Here is a 20,135-nt window from a genome sequence, read left to right as displayed (position 1 = left end):
GAATGTGACAGTTGTAACCGTACGATGTGTACGTGTTGGCGAGGCTCAACAACCATGACACGTGGAAACAGTGGGACCATGCATGCTTACACATATAGAAAATAACAGATCCTATTCAGTTTTAATGGGTGATTATGAGTTTGGTAGTGCAACCTAAGGAATAGGTAATAGGTGTCACAATGATCGTTCTGCAATGCCATTATTTTAAATTGCTAATGCTGATCTTCTTCTGGTGTATGCATACTCATTCCCAGGCACCATCTTCTGGTGCCACCACCTTATCATCTCCAATAGACAATTCCCCACGTTTCAGAATTCAGATCTATCTCAGGTACCAATGCATGTCTTAAGCTTGCTGTGTCTTCTAATTTATATAAACTTTGATTTGATATTCTATTCTGTTTATATTGAATCATGAATTCTTTACAAGAACCTGGGGCAACAAAGGCCTGTTTTCTAATTTTTCGAAATGTATATAAATAATAATGTAATTGACGCAACGTTAAAGGAGCAAAGTTAATCATTGTTATATATGAAGCTGAAAAAGGACCTGACACTTTAATTTGAATTGAATAATATAATTTCTTGGATCTTCATCACAAACTGATCTAAATGTGCATCCTTTTGTTAAGAGATATTAGTCTTATTTATCTTTGCTAATAATATTGCTTTTCCAAATCCTATTCTGATCTGGTTTCATGAAATTGGCATTTTGAATATGTATATGTTTTTGCATTTGTTTCGTACATTGTTGCAGAGATGATAGGTGGTGCATGTGAAGGGTTGGTTTCTTCCCCTAAAATGATTTATGGAGAAGTAATAGAACCTTCAAAGGAAAAGAAGGGAGTGTTGGCACTATGGAGAAGATTAAAATATCAGCTTGTAGAATACAATTCACTGCCAACTTACTTAAGGGACAATGAATACATCTTGGGTTATTATAGATCAGAGTGGCCATTGAAACAGATTTTCCTTAGCATTTTCGCTATTCATAATGAGACACTTAACGTTTGGACGTAAGTAATTTTTCCCCTCTAACTACAAATTCATTTTGCTATCAATGAACATGAAAGGTTCCGTGTCAATTTTGATATATTCAGGGTGTAAAATTTTATATGGTTCTGAAATTAATTACTTTTAATGATGTTGTAACATTGTAAAACTTTCTTACGTTGGCGTGCATAGAAGTTAAATTATGTTTTGATAATAAAAATGTCACTATACTATACTTGAGGTATCCCAACTTTAGGAATGTTAGTTCTGTAAGTGTCTAATCTTTGTGCATTTTCTTTGCATAGCGTTATTATTAACTTGTTACTAATGATGTCATTGTTTAATTTCAGGCATTTGATTGGATTCTTCCTTTTCCTGTTTCTAACCATTTACACTGCCATGAAAGCTCCAATGGTTGATTTAAATTCCATAAACTTGCATGAGATGATGGGAAAATCTGATTTGAACAAGATTCGTCTAGAGCTTTTGGATTGCTTGCCAAAATTGCCTAATATGCCTGATCTCCTTAAACTCAAACATGAATTGAGTGCATCTCTCTATCCATTGGACTTCTTAGGATCAGGTTGGAATGCCATGCAAGTTCTCTCCAATTGTTTGCCTGAGCAGTATTCCTTTGTAAGTTCCTATTCCTATGACATTTTTGTTCAAGAATGTTTTAAAAGATCAAACTTATTATGAGGATGAAGTAATTAACTACACTAAGTTGGAAATTAGGCTTTGTTAGTTATTAAGTAATCATGCACAATTATTGATGTTAGTTAACAAGGGTAGAGACTTGCATGCAGCTGTCTTTCATGTTAACTCCATAGTGGAGAATAGTTAGATGAGTACCATCAAATGATTCAACTACACGTGAGTTTTCAACTGTTTGTACTCGTTCTTGACAATTAGTTAAATTGTTGCAGAATGCAATGAAAGGCGACATGGTATCGATGGAACCGATAACAAGGTGGCCATTCTATGCATTCTTAGGAGGGGCAATGTTCTGCTTGCTAGCAAGCAGCACATGCCACCTTCTTTCTTGCCACTCACAGCGCCTTTCTTACATCATGCTGAGGATCGACTATGCCGGCATTGCAGCACTTATTGCAACCTCATTCTACCCTACAGTCTACTACTCATTCATGTGCAACCCATTCTTCTGCTACCTGTACCTGGGATTCATAACAGTAATGGGCATAGCCACCATTATTTTCTCTCTTCTCCCATTCTTCCAGAAATCGGAGTTCAGGAAGTACCGTGCCACCCTCTTCTTCTTGATGGGGTTTTCAGGGATAGCACCAATAATGCACAAGGTGATAATCCACAAGCATCAACCAGAGGCATTGCAAACGACAAGCTATGAGATATTAATGGGAGTTCTTTATGGTTTGGGAGCTCTAATATACGCAACAAGAATACCAGAAAGGTGGATGCCAGGGAAGTTTGACATTGCTGGCCACAGTCACCAAATATTCCATGTATTGGTTGTGGCAGGAGCTTACACACACTATCTTGATGGCTTAGTTTACCTCAGATGGAGAGATTCCCAAGGCTGTTAGCTAGGTTACTTTGGCAGTGAATCTTTTCTGTAGTTTTCTCTCTTGAATTAAAGAAGCATGTATCAATGCTAAACTTTGATACATAAGATATTGAGAAATTAAATCCTAGCAAATCTTCAGTGTCATATATCGGATTTATGAATATATAAAAGAAGGAAAATATTAGAACTTCCACACTTTTAGTATTATTGTTAGTTTAAAAATGAGACAAAAATTAAAAAAAGAAAAAGGATACGGTACCAACTAATAATCAGTCAAGAATGGAACAATATAATTAATTATAATTAGTTTTATTAATTTATAATTTAATTTGTTTTTTAAATTATTGTTGACCACGTTCAAAACATGAGGAAAGATACGCTACTGATAGGAGAGAATCACGGAACAGATCTTTTGATCATTTAATTGGTTCCATATAATTAATTATGTTTTATTAATGCATAACACATAAAACATAGAAATTATATCCAAAACCATCCAATTTACAAGAAAAAGAAACATCTATGTGCCTATCAGTAGTAACATCCGGTTAAAGTCACCGGTGTCTCTGGTTTACCAATTGACTGATTCTTGGCTTATATAGAGTTGGTTCCCTAGCATAGGAATATTCTAGTTAGCATTTCCCTTAATAGAGTTTCCAAGGTAAAAAAAGGATAGTAAGATTATAGCGTACCCAATAGTAAAGTTCATTAGGGGGGAATCCATAATATGGGAGTCAAGGAGGAGAAAGAGAAGGACAAAGGACATGAAACTCTTGTGTAATTACTTAAAGAAACTCTTAAAAAAGGCTTGAATCCGCTTGTGGGATTAGGCGACCCTTATATTCTCAATATAGCTTTTCGTTTTATGAAGACTCCCCACTTCTTTGTCTTATTAGCGCAGGTGTTCGTCAACGATGAAAGCCGCTGAACTTAAGACTCGAGTTGAGATAGAGGGCTAGGCCAAGGATAGGAGGGCTTTCAGGGACTGGGGAAATTGTTGTTAAAAAAAATATTGATCATCCAAAATTTTCCAAAAAATAATATTATACACATCATTTTCTTTTTGTACACAGTGCCGAAACTTGAAAAGGACTCGAACAAACATACGGCACCTTGCCACCATACAGCTATGTATTCTCCATCACAATATAACATCATTCTAGAAAACATTTTTTTTGGACGCAAATTTTTATTTTTTTAAAAAGAAAGAAAGAAAGAAAGAAAGGTGAGTACACCTGTAATTCAGTCCTTATCTATTTTCTTAAAGACAAAGCGATAAAAAAATATTTTGTTTCCTAATAAAATTATTTTAGGGCAATACGATTTTTTGTTAGAAAATTTATTAAATAGAAGTTTCGCAATATTAATTTTTGTTATTATTTAACCATTTGTTAACAGATGTCCCAAAATAATTTTGTTAAGGATAAAAATGTCCTATTTTTTGTTTACTCACTGATTCCTTGCAACTCCGTTTAAACTAATAAATTGCTGCATATACAATACGAAATTTGAATTCTGACATTTATTTAAGTGGACGAGTGAGATAAACTCAAATTTGTTAAAATGTCTTTTTTTTTTTTATAGGAATTACTTTGTTCTTTGAGGAGATTTACAGGAATCGGATGGGGTCATTACTCATTTTTAAGGTTTTTGAAGCAAATCTCAACATTTTTGTTTTCTTGAGTGTAAACAATTCCACTTTTTGGGCTTAGAAAATCCTCAAGTCCAATTAGGAGGCTCATCCAAATACAAATGGGCCCAATACGACGTTGCTTGAACGTAACGGCTGTGTTGCTCTGTCGAATTTGGAGATTCTGGAGTTTCAGGGAAACCATCAAACTAATTCAGCTTCAGCAATCACCGTAGTATATCAGCATCAACACAGAGAAAGAGTGCACACTGAAAGTGAAACGAAAACTACTATCTTTAATTAATTAATTGATTGATTAATTAATTAATTGTTAGAGGTATGAAATCCACATGCTCCATTTTTCTTTCTCTTTCTCTGTGAAGCCTTCTTCAAGTAAAGTGAAGTAACGGAAAGCCTTTCTCGATCCAAATTCTTCATCCTCTTTCCATGGAGGACGCATTTGCCAGATCTATTCCCGAGGTTATTTTCTATTCCACCTTCTAACAAAAAATCTCATTGCATTATTTACCAAATCTGGAAGCAAACAAATTTTTTTTTATGATTGAATCTGGTAGCAAACATTTACGAAACAAATTGAATGCGAATTTTCCTTACTCGGAAGCTGAATTTAGATGTATGAATATCGATAGGGAGTAGCAATGTGATAGATGATGTTGATAAAGCTATTCTCAGCTACATTAGTATTTAGTGGCAAAGCTTCAAACATATGCATATATCTAGCATAACTCTGATTAGGTTGCACTTGGAGAAACTTAAGTTGTTTAACATTGCTTAGCAATCCCTCAATTTATAATCTTTATAAATCTTTGCGAGTTCTATCTTTTTTGGGTGGTTAGGTCCTTGATCACTTTGGAGTCGACCCAACTAAAGGTCTATCAGATACCCAGGTACTTCAATTTTCCTTTCTTTGCTATTTTTTCTTTTGTTTTTTGTCTGATCAAGTTTAGGAGTGCCTGGATTTCCTTTCCTTTTTCCCTTTTTCGTTTATACTCAATCAGAGTAAAGAAACAACTCTTGTTTTCCAGGTAGTTCAACATGGTCGATTGTATGGTATAAACGGTATGTCTTCTCTATGGCCATGCACCGATGAATTAATTTCTTTAGTAATTTTTTGCTTTACAGAAAAGAAATAAATATCAGAGAATTGTGGTTTAATCTTGAAACAAATTGGATGTTGGGTGCATTCTAAGCAAATGGTTGAGTTCTCATTGTGTTCATTGATGGCACATTACATAAAAAAATCATTATGGTAACCTGGCAAGAAGAAAATTTACATGTAGCATATAGTTAACCAGCTTCATGTTAGTAGTTGATATTTTACTAATGTAGTTGTATATTAACATTTATTTCACCTTCTCTTACTGCATGGTATCCTTTGGTAATCGGTATCCAGTGCTGCCTGAAGATAAAAGTAAGTATATGACATTGAGTTCTTGCTTTCCATTCTCACTCTAGTTCATTGTCATGTGTTGCTTTCACTATTTTGTTTAATGACATAAAATCAGTTGATTCCGGTTGTAACTAACTAACTCCTGTCAAATTTGGTATGTAGGAGCTCCTTTTTGGAAATTGGTTTTGAAGCAATTTGATGATTTGCTTGTGAAGATACTTATAGCAGCTGCAGTGATATCATTTATTCTGGCTTTAGTTAATGGAGAAACGGGCTTAATGGCATTTCTGGAGCCTTCTGTATGATATATTTGATCTTAGATGTTGTATTTGCTTTTTTCTGAACAATTTATTTAGTGAAGAATCATTGTTTTAAGTGTTTCATGTTTTGAATTATAAACTATTTGGAAATGGAGGACTTGAGAAAGTTCCTTTTGTAGTAATTTTTCTGAGTTGGATAATGTACTAAATTTCCTATTGCTATATGATTGCTCTTACTTGAATCTGGTTTATCAAATAGGTGACATTTTCATGCATTAATTCATTACATGTTCAGGTTATTCTATTGATATTAGCTGCAAATGCAGCTGTGGGGGTGATTACGGAAACAAATGCTGAAAAAGCTCTCGAGGTAAATTTAAAGGACTAATAATGTAAATCTCCATATACAATCTTACTCATAATGATTTAGTTATGGCAATTTTAACAGGCTCTGGATGAAGCTTTCCTAAATTTGCGGCTAAAGCTTTCTTGTTTCTAATTTTTTGTTTGTTCCTAATTGAAACTTGTTATATGATGAAAATCATCTTATTTATTATGATTTTCGGGTTGGATTTTTTGTATGCTAGAGTGCTGGTTGTTTCAAGTTGCTTTCACTTTCATCTTTTCCTTTCTTTTTCTGTTATCTTAGGAGCTGCGTGCCTATCAAGCTGATGTGGCAACTGTTCTGCGAAATGGTAATAAGAATCATTTATTTATTTTATTTCTTCTTGGAGTACATCTTATTCTCTTTTCCTTTACTTTGCTCAAATAAATTTTCTTTATACAAATAAATAAGTAGAGAAAGTGATATTTCTACGTCTTCATTCATCCCAGCAATCTTGTTAGAATCAAACTTGGTAATTTTAATTAAGTTTATTATTGTTGCGTGCCTTTACATTTTTCTAAACTGATCTCCATATTTTCTATCGAAATAATGTTTCTCCATGTTCAGTGGAAGAAAGAGAGTAAAAAACAAAAACTTAAAATGCTAGTGAAGTGTAGTTCAAATTATTTATTTTTTGTAATATGTGATGATGACATTATTGGAATTTATTGAATTGGTCAAAGCTCAACTTCTTGAAGTTTAGATAGTACCAGCTTTGAAGCATGGGATAGTCTATTTCTTGCAGGTTGTTTTTCTATACTTCCAGCCACTGAACTTGTTCCTGGTGATATTGTGGAAGTTTCTGGTAAGCTGATTATGCAAATGAAATGCTTACAAACTAGCTGGTTTGTTTGCATAATCCTGTAGAGCTGAAAGCTGACACTGTTTTGGTTTGGAATTAAATAGTGGGGTGCAAAATTCCTGCTGATATGAGGATGATTGAGATGCTAAGTAGTCAAGTCCGTGTTGATCAAGCCATTCTTACAGGTATACCTGCTGTCGTATATTTTAATGTGAATGGAACTATTGAATGTTTCCTGCTACAAAAAGTTACAATTACTTCTTACATGTCTGAAAATTTTGAAAAATTATCATGTGCCAATATACCCATGGTTGACATTAGCAGGCATTTAGATAATGGTTTGGTAGTTACATATAACATAATCGATGCATTCTACTGATTCATTAGAGGAGGGCATGATAGGTGACATTTATTCTTAATATTGTGGGTAATATTGTTAGTTTATACTTGTTGGCAAATTGAGAATTTAGCTTGTCAGTTTGACAATTTGACTACTATTGTAATCCTATTGATGAATTCCACTTCTAACATAGTAATTTGATGAAACTTTGAGATTTAGCTTTGATCACAATAGAATGTACTCAATGTTGTATGATTATTTGTTCATATGAACATATGTTTGACAGAAGCAGTAGAGGATACCTCTACCTGTATTGTGCAATGAGCATTACATAATTAATTTAGTCAGGCTTATATAAAATATGTGATTCTCTGTCTCTCTCCTCCCTAATATGTATAAATATGTCTTGCAAGTTCTTTTACATGCTTATATGTTAAGTTGTTATGATAGTGATACATTTATGTATCAGTTTATTGCACTCACATGCACCAGTTGTATCTATAATCAAGAGGCACCTTGCCAATATAATGAGTGATCAATTTCTTTTTTTTTTAATTTTATTTTTTAAAAAATTATCACAGGTGAGAGCAGCTCGGTGGAGAAAGAGCTTAAAACAACCACAACAACAAATGCTGTATACCAAGACAAGACAAATATTTTGTTCTCGGTATGTAAGTTCAATCCTTTGTTGAACTATGTGGTTGATAAGTTTTAAGTTTGTTTCTAAAGAATAATTTTCTGAATTATATGTTCAGCCCTTTTTTTGGGTTTTTTTTCTTTTTTTTTGGAGAAAGGGGGGGGGGGGGGGCTTCCAACATGTTCAGTTCTATTTTATAAGTTTAATCATTCTGCTGACGTTAATTGTTAAACTATTTATTATATCAAATATATTTGTCAATGCGAATGAAAATTGTTTCAATAATTTTGCCACATAAATGTAATAGTAGCAACTTCATTGTTCCCATTTTAGCGTAGCTACTTTTTTGTTTCAAAATATCCTGCTTTTGAATATTTAGTGGCCAAAAAGAAAGGCCACTATTTTTTGCAGTCTGAGATGCCTTATACCAGATGAGATTATTTCTTTTTATTAATTTTTCAACAAAAAAAAAAAATTCAGGGAACAGTTATGGTTGCTGGTAGGGCAAGAGCTGTTGTGGTGGGAGTTGGTCCTAACACTGCCATGGGCAACATTCGTGATTCAATGATGCAGACAGAGGATGTAAGTATTGCAATTGCCATATAGATGGTTTTACTATATTTGCTTCATGCCATTTTTTCTTCTAAGACCTTCAGTTAATGGTTTTTTTCATCTTAATATGTAAACTAGCAGCTGTCTTTAGTGGTCATCAAGAGTAAAATGACCCTGTGTTGTATACATATCTATAATAAAAAAATTTCTCCCTCCTGCACATTTAAGTTAGGAATAAGTAGGTATTTCTATTGGTCCGTGGCATTATTTACCAATTTTTTTGAAATGGAAAATGGAAACTAGAACTGTCTAGCATAATGAAAAAGTGATTCATTTCATCATTTCTATCTTGTGTAACATTGTAATGCTGAAATACTTTGAGATAATATACATAACCTTCTTCTTGTTGGGATTTACTTCAGTGATAGTTGGTTCTAATGTTGTGTATGGAATTTAAAGGTAGAGATGTCTTGGGTGAGAGCCTGTACAAGTATAACATACTGCTATAAGTTTCCTTTTTTTTTAATTGTATTTTCGGGTGAGAAGTAGTTAGAGTGTAGATCTACGGAATGATAAAGTTGAATCTTTTAATTTTTCAGTTTAAATTTTATAACAAGTGTAAGAATTGACATGATTGGAGATCGTCATGCTGCAATTGGTCATCGGTGATATTAAAGCCAAAGATCTTGTTTAATGATAAAAGGTTTCTAATATGTATGCCATGCTTGTGCATGTGTATTGTGTACTTTCCCTGATACATCGAAAGGAAAGTTTAGTAAGGACTGTTAGACATAGGTTAACAGTGTTTATCCATTGTTCTTTCTTTGTATGATTGGTTACAGGAGGCGACACCATTGAAAAAGAAGCTGGATGAGTTTGGTACCTTTTTGGCGAAGGTGATTGCTGATTGTCTTATTTTAGATTTTTTTGTCAAACATAAAATTTGTTCTATTAGGGCATGTTGCTGTTTTATAACAACTGTTCTGACAAGCTACTCAACCATCATTGCATTTATATGTTCCCTGCCTGGCAAATTTAGCTGATGCCGTTCTGTCAGACATCCAATTCTGCATTTGAAAAGTTTGAACTTAGGATTTGGGACTGAGTTTGAAGTGTCTTCAACAGCAACACTTTGCTTTATTGAGATACATGTGGCTTTTAATGAGAAAGCTCATTTGAAGCCAGGCAAATAATTATTAATTATTAAATGTGTTTTACAAAAAAGTGTTAAGTTACATCTCCATATCATAGTATCATATTATACGTCATTATCCTATATTACAATATCAAACAGTATCTTGTATGATCCTAGGATTCAGATTTAGATTGGTTTATTTTATCATTATCTTTATTGTTTTGTTTTCAATAAATTATTATTGAAACCTCTTGAAATGAACTCATGGTTTATGACGAAACTTGTATTACAAACCTAGATGTTTCAACTAAAAATTATACCACGGATAATCAAATATATGAGTAATATTCATGTGACAAATATTTTTATTGCTTAACTGTTAATTGTAAAGGCGGGCCACTTTTCTCATTTATTTTTAAATTGTGATGGTGCTATTTCAATGTTTATGTTATCAGGTTATTGCAGGGATTTGCGTATTGGTGTGGATTGTAAATATTGGTCATTTTCGTGACCCTGCTCATGGTGGTTTCTTGCGTGGTGCTATTCATTATTTTAAGGTTTGTAATCAATGAGGACTCCACTTTTTTTTACTTATCTTTTTGGAGTTTCATTAGCTATACTGTTCTGTCTCAAGATTTATATACTCTTGTTTTCTGATATTCAAGTTTTGCAGTCAATCATGCTGGAGTCTTATTTTTCATGTACCATTTAATGTATTCTTCTATGCTTAATTCAACTTTTGGTCTTGTGTATAAATAACCATATTGTCTTGTTAGCATGAAAGTCTTTTAACTTCTAATCACATTCCTGCTAGATTGCAGTTGCCCTGGCGGTTGCAGCGATCCCTGAAGGGCTCCCAGCTGTTGTTACAACGTGAGTCTAGGTCTTTTCTTTATTATTTCTATTAGCAATGCTATCTTTCAGATGTTTTAATTTTGATTTCTATAGACATTTTTCATGGGATTTCTTATTAAATTTAGTAGGAGAATGCTTAATTGTTATTGTTTGTGTTGAATCTAAAAATTTGTGAAGTAAATGAAGCATACTATGGTGTTTAATTGACAAAGTTAAATTAATGTATTTTTTTTGCATAGTATTCATTAGTAATTAATTTGTAAAAGAAATCTCAAATTTGCAATGAAGGAAACAACAAGGCAACATATTATTAAGATTCCTCGTATCAAGTACTGTCGTTGAGGTATTATTTTATTTTTGTGAGCTGAAGGTGGAGTTTGTATTCAATTCAAATTTCAACCATCATCACGGTCTTTTGATTCTTTTTGGTGAAAGAGGAAACATTATTGACAAAGAGAGAAGGATGTGCAAAAGAAATGGATACAAAAAAATTAGGATTTATAAAAAAACAGCAGTAGTGCAAAGCTTTTCAATCTCTCTGCAACTCTGAGAAAGATACTCTAAAAGATCAGGCAGCTTGCACCATGTAGTTTGAGTCATTTAACAACCACAGTTGTTTGAAACAACTCTTTATTATTGTAAAATGTCAAAGTTAGAAGGGAACTTCTCTAAGTACTTATGGCTCTTGATAGGTTTTTGTGAATTTAATTTATCTTGATAACCTATAACCTCTTAATTTTTTTCCTGATATTATTGAACCCCACTTGATTTTGTTTCAGTCTATATATTGGGCTAGTCTAAGTGCTATTACTAATTTTTGCATTAGTATATTTTCGTTTTATTTTCTTTGTATTAAGTGTTGTCAGCAAACAGAGACAAAACTAGCATGAGTATGGGCAATAACAGAAAAAAGAAAAAGAAAAGGAAAAGGCTGTTGTGTCATAGAATTCTCCTTATATATTTGCACTAGTGGAATTACTTGGTAACTGTAGGGCTATCCTTAATCTGAGATGCTATGCTTCAGATATTTTTCAATTAGAAACTAATCTGATCTAGGTTGTCCTCCCTCTTTCTTGTACTGATTACTTTTTTATAATAGGTGTTTGGCTCTTGGAACAAAGCGTATGGCTAGGTTGAATGCCATCGTTCGGTCTTTGCCTTCTGTTGAAACCTTGGGTTGCACCACTGTAATTTGCAGCGACAAAACTGGAACACTAACTACTAATATGATGTCAGTTGCAAAAGTGAGTGTTATTTGTCATTGATCAATGAGCATTATATTCATCTATTTGTTTTATGTGGATTTTTTAATTGCCATGAGTGCCATATGCCAGAGAACTTTACCGTTGTCACGGGATCTTGTATTGACTTATTGATGGTTTCGCTGCTTTATTATTTTGTTTTACATTTGTATAGAGGTCCTCTTATCCTCCATCTTGTATAATCCTTCTCTTCATCTTAATAAAATTCTTCTTTTCATCAATAAAATAAAATCTCACTGTCCATGATGTTTTTTTCAATTAAGAATGTTAAATACATGGCTTCTTCCTGAAATTAATAGAGCCCTCTATTATCATTTCAAAACTAAAATCTCTTTCTACATGTTAAAGGTATGAATGTTGTGTTACTTGACTCCTCCCTTATTTCGACTGACTGTGTCATACCCTCCATGCTTTTGTAGTACTTTCAACGTTTCTAAATAATATTTTTATTTTTCCATTTTCAATTTTTTTACTGTTTTCTTTAAATTGGTTTCCTCCTCTATATGCTTTTATATTCACAGGTATGCGTTGTTGAATCTGCACAACGTAGTCCTGCTGCTACTGAATACAGTGTCAGTGGGACAACATATGCACCTGAAGGCATAATTTTTGACAATACAGGGATGCAGGTACTATTTTTCTTTATTTGTCATGCTTTTGTGTTAATGGGCAGGCAAAATTTTCAACACATTTGAAAGCTAATTAATTGACTTATACAAGGAGAGGAATGGGTCTGCTCCTCTTAAGTTGGGGAGGTTAATTTCCTTCCCTAAACAGTATTCGTCAAGGATACAGAATGCCAAATATGCTGTAGTTTTTTCGGCTTTTTGATGGGAATCATCCAATGCTGCATGATATTTGAATCTTTGGGTGACTAAGAAATTGAGTGCTTTCATGAATACGGATGTTTATATTCAAAACAGAAACTTATAATGGTTGGTGATCCAGCTTTTTTTATTGTTCAAATAATAGCATCTGATTGTTTTGCAGATTGACTTTCCAGCTCAATTGCCGTGTCTTCTTCACATAGCAATGTGTTCTGCTCTTTGCAATGAATCAACCCTGCAGTATAATCCTGATAAGGGGAAGTATGAAAAAATTGGTGAGTCAACTGAAGTGGCACTACGTGTCTTTGCAGAAAAGGTTTGTATTTGTGATTTGTACGTTTCTTTGTCTCTCCTATTTATGTTAATCTTGTGTGTGAAGCTCCCTGTTTTGGACTCAAAGTATGCTTCTTTGCTCATCTTTAGGTTGGTCTTCCTGGTTTTAATTCTATGCCATCAGCCTTGAACATGTTGAGTAACCATGAACGTGCTTCTTATTGTAACCATTATTGGGAGGAACAATTTAGAAAGGTATGATTCAGCAAGTTTGTCACTTTTTTTTACATTTTTCTTAATCCTTTGACATATGGTCGAAACTGTGAATATCAAATAATTGCATATTTTTACTAATTGATTTTCTTTACTTTTGGGGGTATATTGCTGTGGATATTTAGTTTCATCATTTGGACTCTGATACTTTGCAGATGGATGTGCTGGAATTTTCTCGAGATCGGAAAATGATGAGTGTCCTTTGCAGCAGAAACCAATTGAATGTTTTGTTCTCTAAAGGTGCTCCAGAAAGCATAGTTGCTAGATGTACAACAATTCTGTGTAATGACGATGGCTCAATTGTGCCACTTACTGCTGATATTCGAGCAGAGCTGGCTTCAAGGTTCCATAGGTTGGTTTCTTTATTATAAATTAGCATGTGTATATGCTCTAATTTTTTCTTATCTAGATTATTTTCTTCTCTTTTGTCCTTCATTCAGAATAGATAACACATGGAGAAAAACAGGAAAATGAAACTGAAATTTTCAAGAGCTTAGTTCTTATCAGTATTAGCACTTTAGCAGTGGAAAGGGGACAGTCGAGTGAACTATATGCTTCATACCTGATGGATACTTGTTAGGCATTGAAAAAGAATATCCATGATGATTTGTCATAGTGATCCATCCTCCAACAGTTAACTGACCTTTAACTACAGTATTTTAAGTGAAAAAAACCCTGCCACTTGAAGTGATAAGATGACATTGCCGTTCATAATAGGAGAATCATTGCCTCCTTTTCTGGGGATGATGTAAAGATTAGTTTAGCTTCCGTGAAAAAAGATTCAGGTTCAATTACTACTCTTGTAATTATTCCTACCAGCATTGAGTAGAAAATTAGATTACATCAATATGAGAGATTGAAGAATTAACGTCCAAAAGAAAGAATCTTTTTGTGGTTTAAAGCTTTTAGATAATTGAGGAAAGTGCATTCAGAAAAGCAGAGGAAATGGAGCATAATGTATCTTAACTTTGCATACACTTCCTTTTCCATTTAGATGATTCAGAGAATGTTCCTAGTTGTGAACGTTTTTTGGTCTTGTACACTTCTGTGAACTTCCTTTTATTTCACATTGTGAACATGATTTTGTTGGCCAGTTTTGCAGGAAAAGAAACATTGAGGTGCCTAGCTTTGGCTTTGAAATGGATGCCCTCAGGTCAACAGATGTTGTCCTTTGATGATGAGAGAGATCTTACATTTATTGGGTTGGTATGCTTTCTTTTCAATGGCAAGTACAAAAGTTCAAATATTGAATTCAAGTCAAACAAATCTAGCCTTTGTTCTTAACATATACTTTTGCTTTGAATGGTTATATTCATATACTGAGACATCAAATGGGTTATATGCTTTTGAGTCTGTTTATTTTAAATTTTATGTCTTAACATATCTGATTAGTGAACACGAGTGAATGAATCAGAGGGTCCAAAATGACCTCTTTTATATTTTGCCTTTTTCTTAATATTTCGATTTTCTTACTGTTATTTCTGCTACTAATCTTTTGTCAACTTTTTCCACCTTTTTTTTTCTTCTTTTGGTTTTGTTTTGTTCGGCTCTTCTCCCCATTGTAGGTTGGGATGCTGGATCCACCAAGAGATGAAGTTAGAAATGCCATGCTTTCATGTATGACTGCTGGCATACGTGTTATAGTTGTCACTGGAGATAACAAGGTTTCTGGAGTTCTGTAAACTTCCATTTTTTTTTTTGCTTTAACATTCCAGATGTCTTCCTATCTAAAATTACTTAATGCTGAATCAGTCCACCGCTGAGTCCCTTTGCCGCAAGATAGGCGCTTTTGACCATATGATAGAATTTTCCGAGCGATCTTATACTGCTTCTGAGTTTGAAGAACTTCCACCACTGCAACAAACTCTAGCATTGCAACGTATGGCACTTTTTACCAGGTATGCCGGATTATGTGTATACTTTAAAATTTGATTTCATTAGAAAGATATGGCATTACATGAAGAGAAGTTCTTTAATCTCTTTGTTCAACATTTTTCGCGTGAAAAACTCGATAGTTATAAGTTGAATGTCTTTGTTTCATGTAGAGTTGAGCCTTCTCATAAAAGGATGCTGGTTGAAGCTTTGCAAAATCAGAATGAAGTGGTACAAAAATGCTTCCATTATCAAAATGTTAAACTGCAATTGCTTTGTACAAAAGGTTTTTCTTTAGGGTTGGTGCTATTTTACATCCATAGATATCTTCTATTCTAATTTTCTTGTCATATTTATGTAGCATTATGTTCTCATCTAAAGATAGTATGGTGCATTACACTTTTTCTTGTTGCTTGATATGAGGACTAAGTGCTTATCATTCTTTGACAGTTTCACTCCAGATGTTAATACTTTGTTGTATCCTTGTAATCATGGGAATAATCAGTTTTATAATATTTTAAACTTTTTCTTCCAATTTCTTGAAATTCACAATATATTTTAGGTTGCAATGACGGGTGATGGAGTCAATGATGCACCTGCACTGAAAAAGGCAGATATAGGAATTGCTATGGGTTCTGGAACAGCTGTTGCCAAGGTGTTATCTACTGTCATTACACTCTTTTGTACTCTATAATCCTCAGTAGGTTTGTTTTTTCTTCCCCCAATAATCCTCGGCTATGGGATTGTGTTGTTTTATTACAGAGTGCATCAGACATGGTGCTCGCTGATGACAACTTTGCTTCGATTGTTGCGGTAAGCTAGGTTATATCAATTCCCTAAAGTCAAGTATCCTGGCTGTCTCTTTATTTTCCTTCATACCTTTTCAATTAGAAAGCAAATTCCCTATGCAACTTTTTAACCTGATTGTTTTGAAGCAGGCTGTAGCAGAGGGTAGAGCTATATACAACAATACAAAACAGTTTATTAGATACATGATATCATCCAATATTGGTGAAGTAGTCTGTATATTTGTCGCTGCTGTGCTTGGGATACCTGATACTCTCGCTCCTGTGAGTTTACAATGCTTGTCTTTGTGTTATCTTATTGGGCCAGTTGTTTTCCAGAAGTCTTAAGGATAGAAAATTAAAAGGAGTTCTATCATATATTTTCCATATGATATCATATTACTGATTTTTTCTTTGATGCATATTGATACATGCTTCAATCCTGTGTAAATCCTTAATTTATGTTTCAATGATTCTTGCCGTGGGCCCTGGCTTGTAGATGTAATTGGTAATAGTGTTTATCTCATACAGTGTGTCTTGTCGTTTGGTTAAAGTTGATTGCAGTAGATATTTTCATTGTTTCAATGAGAAATATATCATTAATATTTGTTTCTATTTTTTCGTTGAATTAATGTATCTTTTTCTTGTTTGCCTCAACTTTTACCAGGTCCAGCTGCTTTGGGTCAATTTGGTTACTGATGGACTGCCTGCCACTGCTATTGGCTTCAATAAGCAAGACTCTGATGTGATGAAGGCTAAGCCTCGAAAGGTACTCTGGCAATACTTAGTTGTGAGGCTTGTATTCGATTCGACAATTCAATAATCAAGATTCTAAATACTTGGGTATCACAATGTCTTATAATGATGGCAAGTTTTTATTTATTTTGAACTTATAATCCTAGGTGAATGAAGCAGTTGTGACAGGTTGGCTCTTCTTCCGTTATCTAGTAATTGGAGGTAAACACTTACTCTTTACCATGAGTTGTTCATTATAGACATCTTTGGTCAGTTCCTTTGTCCAATAACTTTTCTTCTTTATTAATGAAAGAAACACTTTTTAAGTTTTTGTATAGTAAATGTAACCTGGTTTATGTGTGTGTGTTTCTTTTTCTTCTCATGGGGCTTTGTGCATGCTGAGTGGTGTTTTCTTTTTTTTTTTTGGAGGTGGAGGGGGGGGGGGGGGAATAAAAGAAGAATATTATTAATAGAAACATGATACAAGGTGGGAGAAAAAAGACATCCACTTTATGAGAACAAAATAAAACAAAACAACAATGGTTTGACTTAATCAAATTAAAATATTTTGCAAGTGTAATAGTGTATTCAGTGAATGGAAGATGTGTGTAAGATTTTTTCATTTTTCGTGGTTTGGGTAATTATATATATAAGTTCATTTGTTGCAACTCACAAATCATAACATGTTAATGGTTCATGCTACACAAAAAGTGTGTATATTACATAACTTGATTTAGGTAACAGAAATTACTCTAGTTGAAAATTGTGAGCAGCAATTATGTTTCCAAATTTACATGTTAGTGAAAAAGTTGTTTTGATCATGCTTTATAAATGAATCATAACTAGCCATTTTATGCTTTAATGTTGTTCATCTCGCATAATTTGTTTTGGTAGTTGTATCCTTTTAACCTTTCATGCTTGATGCAGCTTATGTTGGCCTTGCAACCGTTGCTGGTTTTATTTGGTGGTTTGTTTATGCTGATAGTGGCCCCAAACTACCATATGTTGAACTGGTAAGATATTATTTATCCTCATTTATTGCGAGTGATTTGGAGACAATGACTGAGATGCAAAGAATGTACGGTATCCAATTGAGTCCTGAGTATTCTCCCTATTAATGATATAGTGAAGATTCAGAGCAACAATAAGAAGCACGAGTTTTCAAGTTACGACATTATATCCCTTGAAGGCGAGAGGATGCAAATTTTCTACTAGTTATTGTTTTTAACAAAAAAGAAACTTTAGGGACGTAAACAAGATATATTTTAGGGACATAATATATAATGTAACTATATAATAAAACTGATTTGTTTCTTTAATCAAGATTCACTAAAAATTAGAAAAAGGTCTTGAAACCGCTGTATGACCAAGGAGAAGTCATTAACATACGTAATGGAATGGAGTTGAAAATCACTGTTGACCGCCTACTAAAATGTTTATTATGAAAGCACATTATACATTGTGAACTTACAATGAATTACATAGTTGAATTCTACTGCTTCAGGCCTGGGCAACATATTTTTGTTCATGTAGATGCGATAATCTTTAGCAATATATATTAGGTTTGCTTTTTCTGGTAATAATTTCTTCCAATTTTCTATAAATAAATTTAATTAAGGTATTTTATAGTTTCACTTGTTTTCTTCTTACAGATGAATTTTGACACTTGCCCAACAAGGGAGACAACTTATCCATGCAGTATATTTGATGATCGACATCCATCTACTGTATCAATGACTGTGCTTGTCGTTGTTGAGATGTTCAATGCTTTAAACAACCTTAGTGAAAATCAATCTCTTTTGTGAGTAATATTTTGATCTATTTTAATTTGACTTCGTCTTGGGGGGTTGTTCTCTGCAGAATATATTAATGTCACTAACTAGTAGGGTGCATGATTGCATATATGAAATCATCATGATGATATCGGTTAAAAGATAACTTTGGCATGCAAAACAAAACCTTTCGTGGGAACCAGGGGAGGTTTTGCATGTGGAGCACAGTGGGCCTTGCATGAGCTGTAGTTCAGCTTTAATTAGGAACTGAGAATAAACTTCTGTTATATTTGTAGTGTAACAATATTAATTCTGTTTCAGGGTCGTTCCTCCCTGGAGTAACATGTGGCTTGTTGCTTCTATAATCATAACTATGCTTCTTCACATACTAATTTTATATGTTCACCCGCTGTCAGTTCTTTTCTCTGTGAGTATTTTTCTATAATGGTGTACCACAACTTTTCTTGGAGTGACAACTCTGCTTAATTGTCCTGTTTATAAGCAATCTGAATTATTAATTTATTATTATTAACAACTGTTTTGGCAGGTAACACCATTATCCTGGGATGACTGGATGGTTGTCTTTTATCTTTCAATACCTGTATGTAGTGTTTTTTTGTCTTTGTCAATAGTATTTTTGTTAACCTTTATGCACCTGTTGTTGATATCTAAGTAGATCAGTTTCCTCAGATGAACTATAAGAGAGTAGGTGTAATATATGTCCTAAATTTTGGAACAATGGGCTTTAAATTGAAAACTTGTTATAACTAGTGATTAAATTCACTTTTAAAAAAAAAAAAAGAAAAAAAATGTTCAATATATAAGTTATGAAAATGTATGTTATTGTATACAATTCATGGGATCTTCCTTAGGCTCTGTTTTGCCTAGATTGAGAGTCCTGCTACTCTTCAACGGTTTAATCTTCTTTCTTTTCTTTTCCTTTTTCATTTTCCAGGTTATAATTATTGATGAAGTATTAAAGTTCTTCTCCAGAAATCCCATTGGTAATCTTCATTCCATCATCTTAAATTTTCAGCTAAATCTATGTTGCTAAGATTCTGTGTGGGAGTAGCTTTTGCTTAAGGTGGAAAATTGTAGGATTAGTAGTCTCATTTTCATTTGAAATCTTGGAAACAAATTCAGTGGGTAAACTTTGGTGTTATCTTGGGAAAAGTTTGAGTGGGAAGTAGGTACATTTTGAAAGTGTTTTATCATGGGATACATTTCGCTTGAATCAAGTGATATGATAACACATCTATATGGACTATTTTCCATTTTGCTGATTTGTTGATTATTCCAATGTTTAGGTTTGAGGTTCAGATTGTGGTTTAGGAGGTCCGACCTACTTCCAAAAAGAGAAGTGCGTGATAAGTAAGATGATGTGCTGTACTATTCGATCAAATCCTTCACTTGTAACGAATCAGACATCCACACAGTGGTATCCTTGGTTGAATTCAAATCATCAATCTCCATATGCAATGGCAGTCAAGGAGTTTAGGCAAGGTACCTCAATAGATATGCTGTACAATATTTGATTTCTCTGTAATATTTATATTATTATGAAAATTCCAAATGTAGTTGGATATAGGCCGTTACTCGAATTTTTTTTTTAATTTTCGACTGTATTTAATCAATTTTGCTAGCATAATTACCTGCCGGGCCTTGTTGAGTGCAGTGCAGCCAAAGACAGAAAATCAGATAACAAAACTCGTGTTTAATCACTTGTTCCATTGCATCTGCTAATTCTAATTACAGAAACGCTTAAACACTTAAATACATAGTTATGTGTCAAT

The 20,135-nt window shown here is 33.6% G+C and overlaps 2 protein-coding genes across 3 annotated transcripts; both read left to right on the top strand.

Annotated features, from left to right (window-relative positions):
* Positions 1-78: 78 nt before the first annotated feature.
* On the top strand, positions 79-2,729 carry LOC112706419 (heptahelical transmembrane protein 4). Its single transcript, XM_025757717.3, has 4 exons — positions 79-331; positions 758-1,016; positions 1,344-1,629; positions 1,920-2,729. Exons 2-4 carry the CDS (start codon positions 760-762, stop codon positions 2,553-2,555), a joined length of 1,179 nt encoding a protein of 392 aa, XP_025613502.1. The 5' UTR covers positions 79-331; positions 758-759; the 3' UTR covers positions 2,556-2,729.
* A 1,480-nt stretch (positions 2,730-4,209) lies between these two features.
* LOC112706413 (calcium-transporting ATPase 3, endoplasmic reticulum-type) lies at positions 4,210-20,063 on the top strand. Of its 2 annotated transcripts, XM_025757709.3 has the most exons (35): positions 4,210-4,646; positions 5,024-5,074; positions 5,213-5,246; positions 5,581-5,598; positions 5,740-5,876; positions 6,133-6,207; positions 6,487-6,532; positions 6,968-7,027; positions 7,129-7,209; positions 7,946-8,031; positions 8,482-8,583; positions 9,396-9,449; positions 10,144-10,245; positions 10,354-10,401; positions 10,503-10,561; positions 11,643-11,787; positions 12,327-12,434; positions 12,796-12,948; positions 13,056-13,160; positions 13,334-13,530; positions 14,273-14,384; positions 14,744-14,842; positions 14,931-15,076; positions 15,224-15,281; positions 15,613-15,705; positions 15,813-15,863; positions 15,989-16,120; positions 16,503-16,604; positions 16,738-16,792; positions 17,498-17,583; positions 18,223-18,371; positions 18,664-18,769; positions 18,890-18,943; positions 19,298-19,346; positions 19,650-20,063. In XM_025757709.3, exons 1-35 carry the CDS (start codon positions 4,614-4,616, stop codon positions 19,715-19,717), a joined length of 3,054 nt encoding a protein of 1,017 aa, XP_025613494.1. In that variant the 5' UTR covers positions 4,210-4,613; the 3' UTR covers positions 19,718-20,063. The 2 variants fall into 2 exon arrangements, with proteins under 2 accessions (XP_025613494.1, XP_025613495.1); XM_025757710.3 differs by lacking the exon at positions 10,354-10,401.
* Positions 20,064-20,135: the final 72 nt, after the last annotated feature.

The sequence above is a fragment of the Arachis hypogaea genome, chromosome 8 (genome assembly GCF_003086295.3).
Source record: "Arachis hypogaea cultivar Tifrunner chromosome 8, arahy.Tifrunner.gnm2.J5K5, whole genome shotgun sequence".
In the NCBI taxonomy this organism is placed as follows: domain Eukaryota; kingdom Viridiplantae; phylum Streptophyta; class Magnoliopsida; order Fabales; family Fabaceae; genus Arachis; species Arachis hypogaea.
The sequence above is the reverse complement of the archived record's forward strand: the minus strand, read 5'-3'. Positions and strand labels throughout refer to the sequence as shown.